Raw genomic sequence first — 17,181 nt, 5'->3', positions numbered from 1 at the left:
GTGTGTACTGTGTCCTTCTAGGTGTCCCTGTGGAGGAAAAGATGTGGGCTTTTACTGTAAGGACGCGCCAGGCTGTTGCTGAGGTGAGCTGGCCTGTCTTCCCCTGAGGAACACAATTACTTTCTTAGTGTCTTTCCAATCAACTTCTGTGGTAAATGTGGCAATATACATGGTAGATGATATGGTTTCTTTCCTTGGCGGGGAGAGTGGTGAGTGGTTGTCTCTTGCCACCTGTTACCTTGGTGAGGGGGACATTTACCAGTGGCAGTGCCAAACCTGGTGATAAATAGTGTGTTAGGATGAATTTTATCAGAAGCAATTTTCCCTGCTTGGGTGAAGAATTTTAGAGTCTCTATACTAAGTGAACTTGAGAGACACATCCCCCAGAATATACAACTTCTGACAGGCATCCTATTCATTTGCTTTTGTGGCCTTTGAGTCAACCACTGTGTTCCCTATTGGATCTTAATATCACCAAGATCTAAAGAGTGGTGCAATCAGTGTGCCTCACCTTCTTACCCTTATGCTATTTTCTTTTCTATAGTTTCCTGTGGTCTCTGGAACCATGGAGAATGGTAGGTATTCAGGAATCAATCATTTGCTGTCTTTAGTCAGGGGAGTGCTTCTGATTTTGGGTTTCCATTGAAAGGAGGATCACAGACGTAGTGACAAAGCGATTTGTCGAAAGGTAAACCATGTTCATGTGTTTACAGGCACTCATGTGGCATTCAGGCAGTGAGTTTGTGTGCGTGGAGACTGGGTGAGTCTCTTTGTGAACTGACAAGTGTGTGAAGTGAGCAGGTACGTGCTTGTATGTGGTCTCTGTGTGAGAAGTTTATGTTCCTCTAGATTAACATGTCCCTAAAGAGCACAGTTGCTGCTGTGAACTTTGCCATTCATAAGAAAAATCCCATCACCGAGCTTCATGATGTGTGTCTGTATGTCAAAGGATATAAATATGGACAATTTAAATATAGTTAGTATATTATACACCAAATATAGCTTGTTTAGGCTGAAAAAAATCCTATTAATAGCCAGGAAAACATTCACAAGATTCTGAACGGGAAATATGTTTTCAGAATCCATAGGATTCTGTGAATCATGACTTCAGTTCAAGGTAGACCTCAACTCTGAGGAGGCTGTTTCATTGCCTTCAGGGCACTTGGATCGATCCTGATTAAGGAGAAGGAGCCCTAATGGTATCTAATTGGCCTCTGAGGAAAGGAAGCTTATGGAAGTGATGAATTATGGAGGGGTTGGCATGGGCTGTGGGGATGGGGGCTGGACGGGGAGACGAGGCCCTTTAACCCCCAATTCCTAGTACTTTCTCTCACGCCTCTACTTTCTGAGGCAGACCCTGAATTTCTAGGCTGAGTTTGTCATCAGTAATCATTTCAGTCCTTGCTCCTGTCCCTCCTTGTGTGGGGCACCCGCCAGTGCTGAGATTAGAGTGATCCCAGAGTCCTTGCTCCATCATACTTCAGCAGTAAAGGGATAATTGCCCCAAGGTTACTGCCTTCCTGCCCCTCCTATCCTTTCCAAAAAGGAGATTCAAGGAGCTTGAGAAGGAATCCTCCCCCTCTTAGCTGGAGGGCTGGGGCAGGTGGCCCCTGGTGCAGGCATATGCCACACCCAGTTCTGGAGGGCATCTGAGAAGAGGATCCTCCAGCTTCTAGAAATCCTTTCTCTCAAAATCTTAGCGTCCCAGGGGTGTGGAAGATAATGCCTGCTGTGTGTGGTCAAATGCAGGAATGAAACCAGCAGCCAGGCTCTAAGGGTCCTTGCTCCTTCAAATAATTCAGCTTGAAAGGGTGAGAGCACGGTCCAGGGTCTTGGACTAGATGTTAAGCGGGAAATATTGAGGGGTTGCAGAGGGAAGACACGAAGGATATCCAGGCTATGTGAGGGTGGGAGGGGACACCACGGTGGCAGGATTATTTGAATCAGTGTAGCATCAGCACCTGGGCCCAGCCTTGTCCTCACCGAGGATGACATTTGGGCTCCTTCTGGGTGGGATGAGGCAGGACAAGCCGGCATGCCGGGTGAGGGTACCGTATGGACATCTTCCTAAAAGCCTGGGGAGAGGGGCGTCCTTCCTGTGCCAGCCTCTTCTCCATCTACCAGACACTTTCATTGGTGGACACTGGGGAGGAGCAGACAATGGAGTCAGGTCTCCTGTTCTCCCACCTGGGACACGCCAGCAGGGATGGAACCAGGGTGAGGCCAGACACAAGTACGTTTCCAGGCCTGATCCACCTGGGCCAGGAGGGACCAGTTCTCACTTTTCACCTGCTTCTGGCCATCACCTGACAGCCAGTCCTTGTCTACACACTGTTGGCCAAGGGTTGTCTGGCTGGAAACACATTCATACAAAAGGGATCTCATCCCATGTGACCAGGGCAGCTGTAGAACATTCTAGTTGCAGAGGAGGTGAGAGGGGCATAGGCTCCAGTGCACAGGGAGCTCAGCAAAGTGGTGGGAGCTGATCCCAGAGTGGAGGTGGTCCTTGCTGTGCTCTTTCCTGGCCCGAGGACATCAGTGTGAGAGTTTGTCTGAAAGGTATGGGAACTGACAGGTCCAAATACTGTCTCTGACCTTCCTTCCACTCATGGGCACAGGAGCCATAGCTCTGGATGGTCACTGCAAGGGCACCGACAGCCTCTCCGTCATTGCTCGTCCCCCAGGGGCTCAGCCCTAGGCAGCCCATGTTTGGCCCCAATAAACGCCTGCTGTTCACAGCCTTGGGCTGGGAACTAGTTTAGGGGTAGAAAGGTCCCTCCTCAGCTCACCCAGGCCTGTTGGGCCCCACACTATGCTAGCTGTCTGCCCAGGCACTGGTCCAGATCAGAATGAGAAGGGTGGGCTCCTGAAGACAGTGAGGTACTCCCCCTCTGCCCCGCTGCTCTGATTACATCCAGCATGAGTGTGGGGGTGTCATGCTCTTCACTCTGTTTATAATGTGCCCCTGCTGGGATTCCCCTAAGACCTGGGTGTTGACCTTCCATTCTAAGTGTCCCCAGGGCCTCACGCAGTGGCTGCCACATATGCATGAGCCCAGGGAGAACCTACAAAGGAATGGTCAGATCAGGCCAGCAAGCTCCTCTGCAGAATCCTCCAGGACTGGGAGGTCACATCTTCCTCATGTGTACATCCTAAAGCTGTGCTATCCAGGGCAGCAGCCACTTGCCACATAGCCATTAGCCGCACTAGCCACGTTTCTGGTGCCCGGCAGACGCATGTTTACAACGCAGAACATTTCCACCCTCACAGAGGGTTCTTCTGGGCAGCTGCTCTGAGCCGGGCACAGGGTCTGCTCGTGGAACCCGCCAAACCCTATGTCTGTCTGTAACAGTTGGAATGTCAGGTTGCGCAGGTGGCACCTTCTTGCGCGGGTGAGAGCTATCATGATGCAGTGCAGCTAGGGAAGTACCAGATGAAGGGGGATCCTTTCTCTTGCTTGAAGGTTTGCAACTGTGGTCAATGCCTTGTGGAAGGGCTCTGCCTTTGCCAAGCCCAGGGAAGGTCTGAGGACCCAGAGGAAGGGCAAGTGATGCCGGCTGAGCCAGCATGGCCTCAGAGGGAGTTGCAGGAATAGTGGAGCCCCTGTCTCTAATAACCTGCTTGCTCATGCTTGTGTCTCTAAAGATTGGGTGTTGGAGAGCCTGTCTGACTCTGGAACCGATGATGAATAGTCGTCAGATAGGGAACTGCACTCAGGTAGGAATCAATGGGAGAGGGTTTCCGGGAACAGCTGGCTTATACCTGCTGCTTTGTAGACTTAGAGTGGGAGGCATGAAATCAGAAAGACAAAGCAAGGATGTGCGAAGCCTTGTTTTGTTCTTTTAATATAATAGTAGCGTCTTTTTTTTTTTTCAACGTTTATTTATTTTTGGGACAGAGAGAGACAGAGCATGAATGGGGGAGGGGCAGAGAGAGAGGGAGACACAGAATGGGAAACAGGCTCCAGGCTCTGAGCCATCAGCCCAGAGCCCGACGCGGGGCTCGAACTCACGGACTGCGAGATCGTGACCTGGCTGAAGTCCGACGCTCAACCGACTGCGCCACCCAGGCGCCCCAATAGTAGCGTCTTTTAATAGAATAGATGTGTTCTCCCTCTGGGCTTTGAATGTACTCTGTCTGTAATCATCTTTTTAAAGTCTTTTTTTTAAACCAAGTTGGTTAACATATAGTGTAATAATGGTTTCAGTAATAGAATTTAGTGATTTATCACTTCCATAGAACACCCAGTGGTCATCCGCACCAAGTGCCCTCCCTAATGCTCATCACCTATTTAGTACATCCCTCGACCCAACACCCTTCCAACAACCCTCAGTGTGTGAAGAGTTAATCAGTCACTTATGGACTGTCTTCATCTCTGTTTTTACCTTATTTTTCCTTCCATTCTCCTATGTTCATCTCTTTTGTTAGATGCCACACATGAGTGAAATCATATGATATTTGTCTTTCTCTGACTGACTTAATTTGCTTACCATAACACATTCTAGTTGCATCCACGTTGTTGCAAAAGGCAAGATTTCATTCTTTTGGATCATGGAATAATATTCTATTCTACGTATATAGATAGATAGATATAGATATATAGATACAGATATAAAAATAGGTATCTATATATAGACATATATATATATATATATATATATCTATATCTTTATCCCTTCATCAGTCACTGGACACCTTGGCTCCTTCCATAATTTGGCTATTATTGATAGCGCCACTATAAACACTGGGGTGCATGTGCCCCTTTGAGTCAGCACTCCTGTATCCTTTGGATAAATATCTAATCATGCAATCGCTAGGACGTAGGGTAGCTCTCTTTTTAATTTTTTTGCAGACCTCCGTACTATTTTCCGGAGTGGCTGCACTAGTTTGCATTCCCACCAACAGTGCAAAAGTGTTCCCCCTTCTCCACATCCTCGCCAACATCTATTGTTACCTGTGTTGTTAATTCGAGCCATGCTGACAGGTGTGAGGTGGTATCTCATTCTGCTTTTGATTTGTATTTCCCTGATGATGACTGCTGTTGAGCCTCTTTTCATGTGTCTGTTAGCCATCTGGTTGTCTTCTTGGGAAAAACGTCTGTTCATGTCTTTAGACCATTTCTTCCCTGAATTCTTTGTTTTTTGGGTTTTGAGTCTGGTAGTTCTTTACAGATGTTGGAAACTAACCCTTTATCTGATATTTCATTTGCAAACACCTTCTCTGATTCCATCAGTTTTGTTGGTTGTTTCCGTTGCTGTGCAGAAGCTTTTTTTATCTTGATGAGGTCCCAAGAGTTTTGTTTTTGTTTGTTTGTTTTGTTTTTGTTTTTGGCTTTTGTTTCCTTTCTCTCCTAAAACATGTCTATTAAGACATTGCTGTGGCTGAGGTCAAGAGGTTGTTGCCTGTTTTCTCCTCTAGGATTGTGATGGTTTTCTGTCTCACATGTAGCTCTTTCATCCATTTTGAGTTCATTTTTGTGTATAGTAGGTAAGCGGTCCCATTTCATTCTTCTGCATGTCACTATCCTGTCTTCCCAATACCATTTGCTGAAGAGACTGTCTTTTTCCATTGGATATTCTTTCCTCTTTTGTCAAAGATGACTTGGCTATACACTTGTGAGTCCATTTCTGGGTTCTCTATTCTGTTCCATTCATGTATGTATCTGTGTTCGTGCCAGTACCATACTCTCTTAGTGATTATAGCTTTGTAACATAGCTTGAGGTCTGGAATTGTGATGCTTCCATGTTTGGTTTTCTTTTTCAACATCACTTGAACTATTTAGGGTCTTCTCCGGTTCCATACATATTTTAGAATTGTTTGTTCCAGCTCTGTGGAGAATGCTAATGTTACTTGATAGGGATTGCATTGAGGCTGTAGATTGCTTTGGGGAGTATCAACGTTTGAACAGTATTTTTTCTTCCAATCCATGAGCGTGGAATGTCATTCCAATTCTTTGTGTCTTCTTCAATTTCTTCATCAGCTCTCAATACTTTTTAGCGTACAGATCTTTTACCTCCTTGGATACGTTTATTCCTATGTATCTTATGGTTTGGGATGCAATTGTTAATGGGATAGATTCCTTAATTTCTCTTCCTTCTGCTTCATTATTGGTGTATAGAATGCAATTGATTTCTGTACATTGGTTTCATATCCTGTGACTTTGCTGAATTCATGTAACAGTTCTAGCAGTTGTTTGGTGGAGTCTTTTATTTTTTAAATATGAAATTCATTGTCAAATTGGTTTCCATACAACACCCAGTGTTCATCCCAAAAGGTGCCCTCCTCAAAGCCCATCACCCACTTTCCCCTCCCTCCCACCCTCCATCAACAGTTTTTGAGGACCCTTTATCCTCAGTTTTAAAGGGTCTCTTATGGTTTGACTCCCTCCCTCTCTAACTTTTTTTTCCTTTCCCTCCCCCATAGTCTTCTGTTAAGTTTCTCAGGATCCACATAAGAGTAAAACATATGGTATCTGTCTTTCTCTGGATACCTTATTTCACTTAGCATCACACTCTCCAGTTCCATCCACGTTGCTACAAAAGGTCATATTTCATTCTTTCTCATTGCCAAGTAGTATTCCACTGTGTATATAAACCACAGTTTCTTTATCCATTCATCAGTTGATGGACATTTAGGCTCTTTCCATAATTTGGCTACTGTTGAAAGTGCTGCTAGAAACATTGGGGTACAAGTGCCCCTATGCATCAGCACTCCTGTATCCCTTGGGTAATTCCTAGCAGTGTTCTTCCTGGGTCATAGGGTAGATCTATCTTTACGTTTTTGAGGAACCTCCACACTGTTTTCCAGAGTGGCTGCACCAGTTTGCATTCCCACCAACAATGCAAGAGGATTCCCATTTCCCCACATCCTCTCCAGCATCTATAGTCTCTGGATGTGTTCACTTTAGCCACTCTGTCATGAGGTGGTATCTCAGTGTGGTTTTGATTTGTATTTCCCTGATGAGGAGTGGCATTGAGTATCTTTTCATGTGCCTGTTGGCCATCTGGATGTCTTCTTTGGAAAAGTGTCTATTCATGTCTTCAGCCCATTTCTTCACTGGAGAATGTGTTTTTTGGGTGTGGAGTTTGGTGAGTTCTTTATGGATTTTGGAAACTAGCCCTTTGTCTGATAGGTCATTTGCAAATATCTTTTCCATTCCATCGGTTGCCTTTTAGTTTTGTTGATTGTTTCCTTTGCAGTGTAGAAGCTTTTCATCTTGATGAGGCCCCAATAGTTCATTTGTGCTTTTAATTCCCTTGCCTTTGGAGATGTGTCAAGGAAGAAATTGCTGCAGCTGAGTTCAGAGCGGTTTTTTCCTGCTTTCTCCTCTAGGGTTTTGACGGTTTCCTGTCTCACGTTCAGGTCCTTTATCCATTTTGAGTTTATTTTTGTGAATGGTGTAAGACAGTTCTCTAGTTTCACTCTTCTGCATGTTGCTGTCCAGTTCCCCCAGCACCATTTGTTAAAGAGACTGTCTTTTTTCCATTGGATATTCTTTCCTGCTTTGTCAAAGATGAGTTGGCCATACATTTGTGGGTCCAATTCTGGAGTCTCTATTCTATTCCATCGGTCTATGTGTCTGTTTTCGTGCCAATACCATACTGTCTTGATGATTACAGTTTTGTAGTAGAGGCTAAAGTCTGGGATTGTGATGCCTCCTGCTTTGGTTTTCTTCTTCAATATTACTTTGGCTATTTGGGGTCTTTTGTGGTTCCATACAAATTTTAGGATTGCTTGTTCTAGCTTGGAGAAGAATGCTGGTGCAATTTGGATTGGAATTGCTTTGAATATGTAGATTGCTTGGGGTAGTATTGACATTTTAACAATTTTATTCTTCCAATCCATGAGCATGGAATGTTTTTCCATTTCTTTGTATCGTCTTCAATTTCCTTCATAAGCATCCTATAGTTTTCAGCATACAGATCTTTGACATCTTTGGTTAGGTTAATTCCTAGGAATTTTATGATTCTTGGTGCCATTGTGAATGAAATCAGTCACTTTATTTGTCTTTCTGTTGCTTCATTATTAGTGTATAACAATGCAACTGATTTCTGTACATTAATTTTCTATCCTGCGACTTTGCTGAATTCATGTGTCAGTTCTAGCAGACTTTTGGTGGAGTCTGTTGGGTTTTCCATGTAGAATATCATGTCATCTGCAAAAAGTGAAGCTTGACTTCATCTTTGCCAATTTTGATGCCTTTGATTTCCTTTTGTTGTCTGATTGCTGATGCTAGCACTTCCAACACTATGTTAAACGACAGTGGTGAGAGTGGACATCCCTGTGGTGTTCCTGATCTCAGGGGGAAAGCTCTCAGTTTTTCCCCATCGAGGATGATATTAGCTGTCGGCTTTTCATAAATGGCTTTTAGGATGTTTAAGTATGTTCCTTCTGTCCCAACTTTCTCGAGGTTTTTTTTATTAAGAAAGCATGCTTATTTTGTCAAATGCTTTTTCTGCATCGATTGACAGGGCCGTATGGTTCGTATCTTTTCTTTTATTAATGTGATGTATCTCATTGATTCGTTTGCAAATGTTGAACCAGCCCTGCAGCCCAGGAATGAATCCCACTTGATCATGGTGAATAATTCTTTTTATATGCTGTTGAATTTGATTTGCTAGTATCCTGTTGAGAATTTTTGCATCCATATTCATCAGGGATATTGGCCTGTAGTTCTCTTTGTTTGCTGCGTCTCTGTCTGGTTTGGGAATCAAAGTGATGCTGGCTTCATAGAATGAGTCTGGAAGCTTTCCTTCCCTTTCTATATTTTGGGACAGCTTGAGAAGGATAGGTATTATCTCTGCTTTAAATGGCTGATAGAATTCCCCAAGGGAAGCCATCTGGTCCTGGACTCTTATTTGTTGGGAGATTTTTAAAAAATTTTTTTTTCAACGTTTATTTATTTTTGGGACAGAGAGAGACAGAGCATGAACGGGGGAGGGGCAGAGAGAGAGGGAGACACAGAATCGGAAACAGGCTCCAGGCTCTGAGCCATCAGCCCAGAGCCCGACGCGGGGCTCGAACTCACGGACCGCGAGATCGTGACCTGGCTGAAGTCGGACGCTTAACCAACTGCGCCACCCAGGCGCCCCTGTTGGGAGATTTTTGATAACTGATCCAATTTCTTCGCTGGTTATGGGTCTGTTCAAGTTTTCTATTTCTTCCTGTTTGAGTTTTGGAAGTGTGTGGGTGCTGAGGAATTTGTCCATTTCTTCCAGGTTGTCCCGTTTGTTGGCCTATAATTTTTCATAGTATTCCCTGATAATTGCTTGTATTTCAGGATTGGTTGCTGATCGCTTAGATTCCACCCACATCTGCCTAACTTACCCCAATAACCACCAGAAGCCTAGCAGAATGGACTCTCCGGAGCCAAGCATAGACGAGAGGCCCATGGAAGAGGGTAGGAAGGGTGGAGAGGCGGTGCGCAGTACACGGACTGGTGGGAGGGAGCCAGGGCGGTGGAGGGGCAGCCAGCCCACCTGGCAAGGCAGAGCCCCCGAGTCTGGCTTGCAAAAGCGGAGGGGCCGGATGGAGTGTGTTCTGACAGCCAGTGGGACTTAACCTCTGGAATGTTATAAGTCAACTGCTGTGCTCGGAGAGCGGGAGGGAGAGTTGTTGAGCCCCGGACAACAGAGCTCAGCTTGGCGGGGAACAAAGGCGCTGGAAGTGCCGTCTCTCTCGCCCACCCTCCAGCCAAAATCCCAAAGGGAGCCAGTTCGCGTCACGGAACTTGCTTGCACCCGCAAACACCCAATGCTGTGCTTATGCGGATCCGTCCCTCTGACAGGTCTGCCTCCCTCCCGTTGCCACTAGGCCCCTCCAAAGCGGACCACCGAAGGCAAAGCGAGCTGAGCCTGCCACTCCCGCCCCTGTGCACCTTGCAGACCCACCCCAGCTAATACGCCAGATCCCATCAAAGCAGCACCACAAGCCTGGCAGTGTGCAAGTAGCCCAGACAGAGGCCACACCACTCCACAGTGAGTCCTGCTCCTGGGAGAGGGGGAGATAAGGTACAGGCCAGTCTGACTGTGGCCTCAGCGGTGGGCTGGGGGCAGACATCAGGTCTGACTGCGGCCCCGCCCACCAACTCAAGTTACTCCAGACAGCACAGAGGAAGAGCCCTGCAGTTCCGCGCCACTCCAGGGACTATCCAAAATGACGAAACAGAGGAATTCTCCTCAAAAGAAATTCTAGGAAGTAGCGACAGCTTACGAACTGATCAAAAACGATGTAAGCAATATAGCAGAAAATGAATTCAAAATAATAGCCATAAAATTAATTGCTGGGCTTGACAAAAGTATAGAGGCCAGCAGAGAATCTATTACTACAGAGATCAAGGGACTAAGAAACAGTCAGGAGGAGCTAAAAAATGCTATAAGTGAGCTGCAAAATAAAATGGAGGTGACTACAGCTCAGATTGAAGAGGCAGAGGAGAGAATAGGTGAATTAGAAGATAAAATTATGGAAAAAGAAGAAGCTGAGAAAAAGAGAGATAAAGAAACATGGCCACTTTGAAATGGTCTTACCGCTCTGCTTCTTTGAAGAATTCTTACTTCTTTCATAATTCTTCCTGAGAAGGACACGAAGTTGGGGTCAAATTTCAAATCCCAAAGTGGGAGTTCCTTTTGTGCACTCTTATTTCTGAAAGTTAAAATTTCCACAAATCAATCCAAATGAAATAAGCAAAGGCAATGATCCACTTATAAAATTCTCCTCTAATCTAACGATGTCTTCTATTGTCCTCTGTGCTGACATAGTACCCTGAAATCATGACGTCTTCGCTCTGACATTTGCGCAGGGTCTTGGGATCTTTCTATATCATTCTCCCCCTCCAGACTTCCCCTAACTTTTCACTGACAGACAAAAAATAGAGTTGTTTCCTCCAAGATATCGTTTTCATCCCAACTGTCACATTTTAGTTGGAGCCTCTGAGATGCCAGGGGTTCTATGCAGTCTCCGCTTCAGGACACACACACACACAGAAAAATAACACTTACTTTTGTACAATATTCATGAATCTTCATAATTTATGCTGCCTTTTTTTTCTGGATCCAACCTTGTATGCATAGCCATGTCTCTCTTCACTCTGTAGTCTTTATGCATTTCATCTGTTAGACCTTTACAAAAAAAAAGTTTAGAAAAGATATAGCTAAAGAAGCAAGAATATATTTACACGAGAGAAGCCTTGACCACTGCACCTGCAAGAGGAAGAACCAGCAGAGAGAATGCAGCTCTGGGCCACATGGAGTATTATGAAAAGCCGGTACTTCTACATCCTAACACACGGGGCTCAAAAGGGGTGGACTTCTCTGAAGACTGCATAAATCTGTAGTACCTGTCAGGTAGCATAACTCAGGAACCAGCATTACAGGCTCATGGGGCGTGTCCTGTTGGCTCTTTTTCCATTTGCCTTTGGTGACCAAAAGTGGCTGAGTTAGGTCAGTGACCACTAGACCATGTTGCTGCTCAACAGAAACAAGAAAGAACACTGCTGTAACTATCAGTGAAGCCTCAGCAAAGTCACATAAATATGTACAGAAGTGCATTTTGGGGTCACCAACAGAGGCCTGGGGGTGTGCTGGTGATACGGTTTCCTCAAGTTTAAGAACGCATTAAAGATACTCTTAATATTCTCTTAGTTAGACGTCCCACGGATGGCCTCTTTTTTTCTCTGTCAACACACGTAGCCAAGGAAAGCGGGATTCTCACAGACATTATATTGGGGGTCATTGTACGATCCTTTCACTACATATAAGTAAATGTATGACAGACTCTTAGGATCTGTATTTCTCACTACAGCACTGTCTTAAAGATTCCTCAAACATACTTGAGAACTTTCAAGAGGATTCCCAAACGAAGGGGTGGGCAACAAACCCAGTCAACTTTTTAGAGTTGCAATTCCACATCTATTCCCAACATGCCTCCTGCATCATTTCTCCTCAACTCTCAGTCCCTGCTTCCAGGAGGAAGAGATACTTGCCAAGACATCCTACCCCTGGGCTGCAATTTCCGTGCTACAAACTGCCTTTACTGTCCAACACACAGCAATGGTTCTTCATAGATCCTTCCATGCCGATCAGCAAGGTCCTCATCAGTAGGAATTTAGCCACATGAATTCTGGAATTATCTGCCTTCTAAAAATCCCGAGAACTTCAAAGGAGTTCCTACCCACGACAAAACTTCATATCCAGTGTTCATGGCTCTTTTTCTGTTAAGCTGAACTATTAGTTTTAATTCGTATGATCTCATTGCAGACTATACATGGTTTTTTTCACCCTTAGAGTGGTCTTTAGTTATTTGAAAGACAGCTGGGATTCACCCCCATTTTCCTGGTTCTAGAGTCTTAAGGCCCAAGCTTGTGCAGGTGTCTACATGTGTGTAGAATCATGGCATCCTTTTAGGGCCTCATCTATCAAAACCTTTGGACGAGCTATTCTTCCTGTCAAAAACTTTGGGAAACACGCCTCTTATTTCCCATAGCTGCCATGCAACATCCTAGAAGGATCTCCTCCTCCAACATCAACTTCTGCACCTAAACAGGAGTTCTGTGGTCCTTCTTTGCAGCATTATGAAATCTTTTTTGAAGGCCAGGATTGTACTTTCCTTCTAAGGTCTCATCGATCGATTCCAGAATTTTTCTAGATCTCATGACAACAGGACAACTCAATTGCCATCTGTCATTAGACTGAGTTCCCACCAGGGCATCCCAAGACGACCCAAATCGTTTCAAATATTTCAGCCCATCTGTTTTTTTTTTTCTCAATTAAACCTGCTGAAACCACAGTCTTAGGTTTCTTTTACATCCAAGGCTCCTGCCTATCAACTCGTGCCAAGAAGGTAGTTTGTCTTCATGTGACAAATCGTCTAATTATCCCCAAACCCACTGCTCTGTGATGCCAGCATATGTGAATTTACTACAACCTATATATATTTGAACTTCTGTGTGCTAGTCATGGTATAAGACAGAAGAGATATTTACAAGGAGCAAAACCAACATTGTCATGCCCTGGTGGAACTCTGTCTACAGACAGGGGAGAGATTCATAAAATAACCACTCAAATACAGAATTCTGAATTGGGATAGATGCTATGAAATGCAAGAGCACAACAGAACAGGGGGACCCCACAGAGGCCTGAGGTTGCAGGTTGGTGTGGGGGTGGGGCGGATGTACTCTGGATACCCAGCACGGTTCTTCTCAGTCAAGGACATTTGAGGTCAATTTGGAGAATGAACAAGCAAATATCAGCCTGGTATCTCCATCTACTACCTCCATCAGAGCCTAAGTCAACCCCAAAGTCCCTAATCTTCTCACACCGACTCCCCCGTTGTAGTAAATAACTCTGGCATCCACTCACTTCCTACCTCTCCCACCCTAATTCCAGTCACCATTATCATTGACCTAAAGTGACTTAGCCACCTCCTCACTGATGTCTCTGCCTCCCTTTTTACCCACATACAGCCCGTTCCTTGTAATTAGACACATATCTGTAAAATAAAATATATCACTTCATCCATCTGTATAACATCTGACAATATCTGATTTGTCTCAGTGGACAGAACTTTATACAACGTGGCCCCCACTTCACCCTCTGATTTCATATCCTACAACCCAAGGATGTCCTCCCCGCAACCATGTGCACTTCTTCACAGAATAATCTGGCCTTGTTTGGGATCTGGATACATCTCGCCCATCTGGAAAGTGGTGTCTTTTCTCTTCTCCCTCATTTGCACACAGCTTTCTCCTTTCAGACATTCACATACCAGCTTCTCAGAGCTTTCCATGACCACCTACTCTGAACCACCAGACACTGTCCATAATACCTCTCAATTTTACTTATCTGGATATATCCCTCATAACCCTTAGAACAGTCTTGTCTGCCGTCTCTCTTCCTGCCGTAAGGATGCAAGTTCTTTAAGAACAGACAACTCAGTGGTCTTACCAATGTATACCCAAGATGTGTAATGGGCACTCATTAAGTGCTTTTTTGGATTGAATGAACAAGAACTAAGTATGAAGCACAAGTGAGGATAATGTAATAGCACCATCCCCTTGAAGGGATGCCAGAAGGCTGTGTAGCCTTGGTGGTTCCAAGTAGCCATGGTTTGGATCCAGTATAAAAATACAAGCTGTTTTTTAAAAAAAATATTTATAAGTTCTTTCCATTTGCTACAGATATCTGTAATTCCTTTCTCTCATCTGCCAAAGCTAGAAAACTAATCTCGTCAACTAGTGTATCTTTGTGCACCAAGCTAAGTTTACTTATGTCTTTCTGAACAGAGATTGAGGAATCCATGAGTTCTGAGATTCAGCACACAGCTGACATCTTTCCAGATGGTAATTGGTCATTTGTTTCTTCTTTTCAAACCAAATTCTATAGGGCTCAAACTTCTATATAAGGAAAGTGTTCACATATGAAGTCTTGCCATATTTTCTACCCAATGATCCATCAACATGTTTCAAACTACCATAGCCTCCTCTTAGGCCCACGGGAGAGGCCACGTTGGAGCCATTCTAATCATGTGACATTACCCTATATATGAGGCACTCGAATGCATGGATAATAGATCTGTCAAGTTACAATACCACTAAGGAGAAATTTTATAATAGATTATATATATGTTATAGGTTAATAGATGATGTTATATTATTAGAATATAACATACAGGACTCTATATTGCACATGTATTTTTATGAGACATATATTTGACTACATAATAACAAAATGAGATTTAAATACATTGAAAGACAGGAGATTTCCTACCTCCTTGTAGTAGTCTACGAAGGTGATTTCCTCACCACCTGATTTCTTAAACGTACTTCTGGGAGTCTCCTCCCAATTAATAGCATCCACTCGATAGGTTCTATTGTTATACCTGTGGAATGGTCACAACACATAGTATTATTCCTAACATATTTATGGCATGGGATCATGTAAGAAGTGAGAAGCTTTAAATCCTACAAGAAATTTCAGGATATATCCACTTTAGTAAATTCATATGACATATAATTCACCTATGTAAGGCTACAATCCAATGGTTTGAGTATATTCACAGAGTTGTAAATCCTATACATTTGCCTACCCACCCTATTTCACATGAATTGAATGATACAGTATTTGATCTTTCCTGACAGCCTTCTTCCACTTAGTATACTACTTTTCAAGGTTTATCTATGCTGTAGCATGTATTGGTATTTCATTCCTTTTTGTTGCCAAATGACACACTATTTTATGGATATACATTTTTATTTTTCCATTTATCAGTTGATGAACATTTGAGTTAACACCTTTGAGCTATTAAGAATAATGAGGTTATGGACATTCATGTATCAATTCTGGTAGACATAGGTGTTCATTTCTCTTAGGTATAAAACTACGAATAGATTGCTGGTTCATATGGTGACACTGTATTTAGCATATTGAGAAAGGGCCATCCTGTTTTCCAAAGAGACCACACCATTTTTACTTCTACCAGCAGTATTTGACGGGTGGTTCCAACTTTTTCACATCCTTGCTAACACTTAATCTCTGCCTTTTCAAATTTAGCCATCATACTATGAAGGGGGATTTCACTGTGGTTTGACTTTGCATTTCCCTGATGGCCAATAATATTGAGTATCTTTTCATGTGATTATTGGCCATTTGTATATTTTCTTTGGAAGCCTGTCTATTCAGATCCTTTGCCCATTTTTTGAAAGTTGGGTTGAAGAAATAAGTAAAAGTTAGGTTCTCTTTTAATTATTGACTTGTAAACATTTCTTACATATGTAGAAGCAAGTTGTTCCGGAGATATGTGATTTCAAATGTTCTCTCATTCTGTTCCTTTTTTTTCTTTCTTTTTCTTAACTTTAAATTTTTTGTAATGTTTATTTATTTTTGAGACAGAGAGAGACAGAGCATGAACAGGGCAGGGGCAGAGAGAGAGGAAGACACAGAATCTGAAGCAGTCTCCAGGCTCCTAGCCATCAGCCCAGAGCCCGACGCAGAGCTTGAACTCACGGACTGCGAGATGGTGACCTGAGTTGAAGTCGGACGCTTAACCGACTGAGCCACCCAGGCGCCCCCTTTTTTTTTTTTTTTTTACTTCAAAGAAAGAAAGTTTTCAATTTGGTGAAGTCCAATTTATGTTTTCCTTCTGTCATCCCTTCTCTGTTGGCATTTTATTTTATAAGGTTTTCTCTAAGCCAAAGTCAAGAAAATTTACTCCTAGATTTGCTTCTAGGAATTTTATAGAGTTTTAACGCTTACATTTAGGTCTATTTTTAGTTAATTTGGGGGATAAATTGGAGTTAATTTTGTATCTTCTGTGAGGAACAGCCAGGTGGATATCCAGTGGTCCCAGCAATATTTGAGGAAAAGAGTATTCCTTCCCCAAGAAAGCGGTCTTGAAACTCTTGCTGGAAAAAAAAAATCAATGGACTATAAATGTGAGGGTTAACTCCAGGATTCTCAATTCTATTCCATTGATTTTTAGGTCTATCTTCATACCAGTATCCCACTGTCCTGATTCCTAGAGCTTTGTAGTAAATTTTGAAATTGGGAAGCAAGAATAAAGTTGAGGACTCCTAAGATGATGCTGGCCAAGCAGCTTTACATCCACGCTCTTCAGCTTAAAATGTCTGGTCTAGAAGAAGATTAAAAGTAAAACACTTCCGTCAAGTGGACATTTGCTAATGGATGATAATTAAGCCCTGATTTTTAAAAATAGACACAAAGCAAGAGAAAAGAAATTTGGAAGGAGCATATTCTGTTACATGTGAGAGAGGGTTCAGAGCAGGTGACTGGATCAACATCAGGAATCACAAGAACAGCAAAATCTACAACTGAAACCTATCTTTCTCTCATGCTGTATAGCCAGATGAGAAAAGCGTGGATGGATTCTCACCATTTCCATGCTATTTCTGCCTCTGACCTTTAACGTTTATTGATTTGAAAACTATAGGACCATCTCTTATTGGGGGGGAAAATGTCCTCAAAGTGACTGGATAGGTTTTTAAAAAACAGACTCACAGGACACCTGGGTGGCGCAGTTGGTTAAGTGTCCGACTTCAGCTCAGGTCATGATCTCATGGTTCGTGGGTTCGAGCCCCACATCAGACTCTGTGCTGACAGTGCAGAGCCTGGAACCTGCTTCGGATTCTGTGTCTCCCTCTCTGTCTCTTTCTCTCTCTGCCCCTCCCCC

At 43.5% G+C, this 17,181-nt stretch overlaps 2 protein-coding genes across 14 annotated transcripts in view; one reads left to right on the top strand and one right to left on the bottom strand.

Moving 5' to 3' along the window:
* The window catches only part of LOC123585326 (titin-like), a 63,997-nt gene extending 54,061 nt beyond the window's left edge, over nucleotides 1–9,936 (top strand). For 4 of the 8 annotated variants that reach the window (XM_045453355.1, XM_045453357.1, XM_045453358.1 and 1 more), the window contains 5 exons: nucleotides 22–83; nucleotides 545–575; nucleotides 3,646–3,717; nucleotides 9,278–9,400; nucleotides 9,788–9,936. In XM_045453355.1, the coding sequence (XP_045309311.1) occupies nucleotides 22–83; nucleotides 545–575; nucleotides 3,646–3,692 (140 nt within the window). In that variant the 3' untranslated portion in view covers nucleotides 3,693–3,717; nucleotides 9,278–9,400; nucleotides 9,788–9,936. Of the gene's footprint in view, nucleotides 1–21; nucleotides 123–544; nucleotides 576–3,645; nucleotides 3,718–9,277; nucleotides 9,401–9,787 lie in introns of those variants that run through there. The other 4 variants (XM_045453352.1, XM_045453359.1, XM_045453353.1 and 1 more) reach the window with 4 other exon arrangements.
* The window catches only part of LOC123585334 (piwi-like protein 3), a 76,409-nt gene extending 59,806 nt beyond the window's left edge, over nucleotides 1–16,603 (bottom strand). For 5 of the 6 annotated variants that reach the window (XR_006706090.1, XR_006706091.1, XR_006706092.1 and 2 more), the window contains exons 1-5: nucleotides 16,488–16,603; nucleotides 16,248–16,396; nucleotides 14,763–14,874; nucleotides 10,998–11,117; nucleotides 10,527–10,641 (exon numbers count right to left, since the gene is read on the bottom strand). Coding sequence is in view for 1 of the 6 variants with exons in the window: in XM_045453379.1 (XP_045309335.1) it covers nucleotides 11,011–11,117; nucleotides 11,336–11,462; nucleotides 14,763–14,874; nucleotides 16,248–16,249 (348 nt within the window). In the remaining 5 variants the exon portion in view is untranslated. Of the gene's footprint in view, nucleotides 1–10,526; nucleotides 10,642–10,997; nucleotides 11,118–11,335; nucleotides 11,463–14,762; nucleotides 14,875–16,247; nucleotides 16,397–16,487 lie in introns of those variants that run through there. The other variant, XM_045453379.1, reaches the window with a different exon arrangement.
* Between the last annotated feature and the right edge of the window lie 578 nt (nucleotides 16,604–17,181).

The sequence above is a fragment of the Leopardus geoffroyi genome, chromosome C3 (genome assembly GCF_018350155.1).
Source record: "Leopardus geoffroyi isolate Oge1 chromosome C3, O.geoffroyi_Oge1_pat1.0, whole genome shotgun sequence".
Taxonomy (NCBI): Eukaryota; Metazoa; Chordata; class Mammalia; order Carnivora; family Felidae; genus Leopardus; species Leopardus geoffroyi.
Note: the sequence above shows the minus strand (reverse complement) of the source record. Positions and strands in the feature narration are given on the sequence as shown.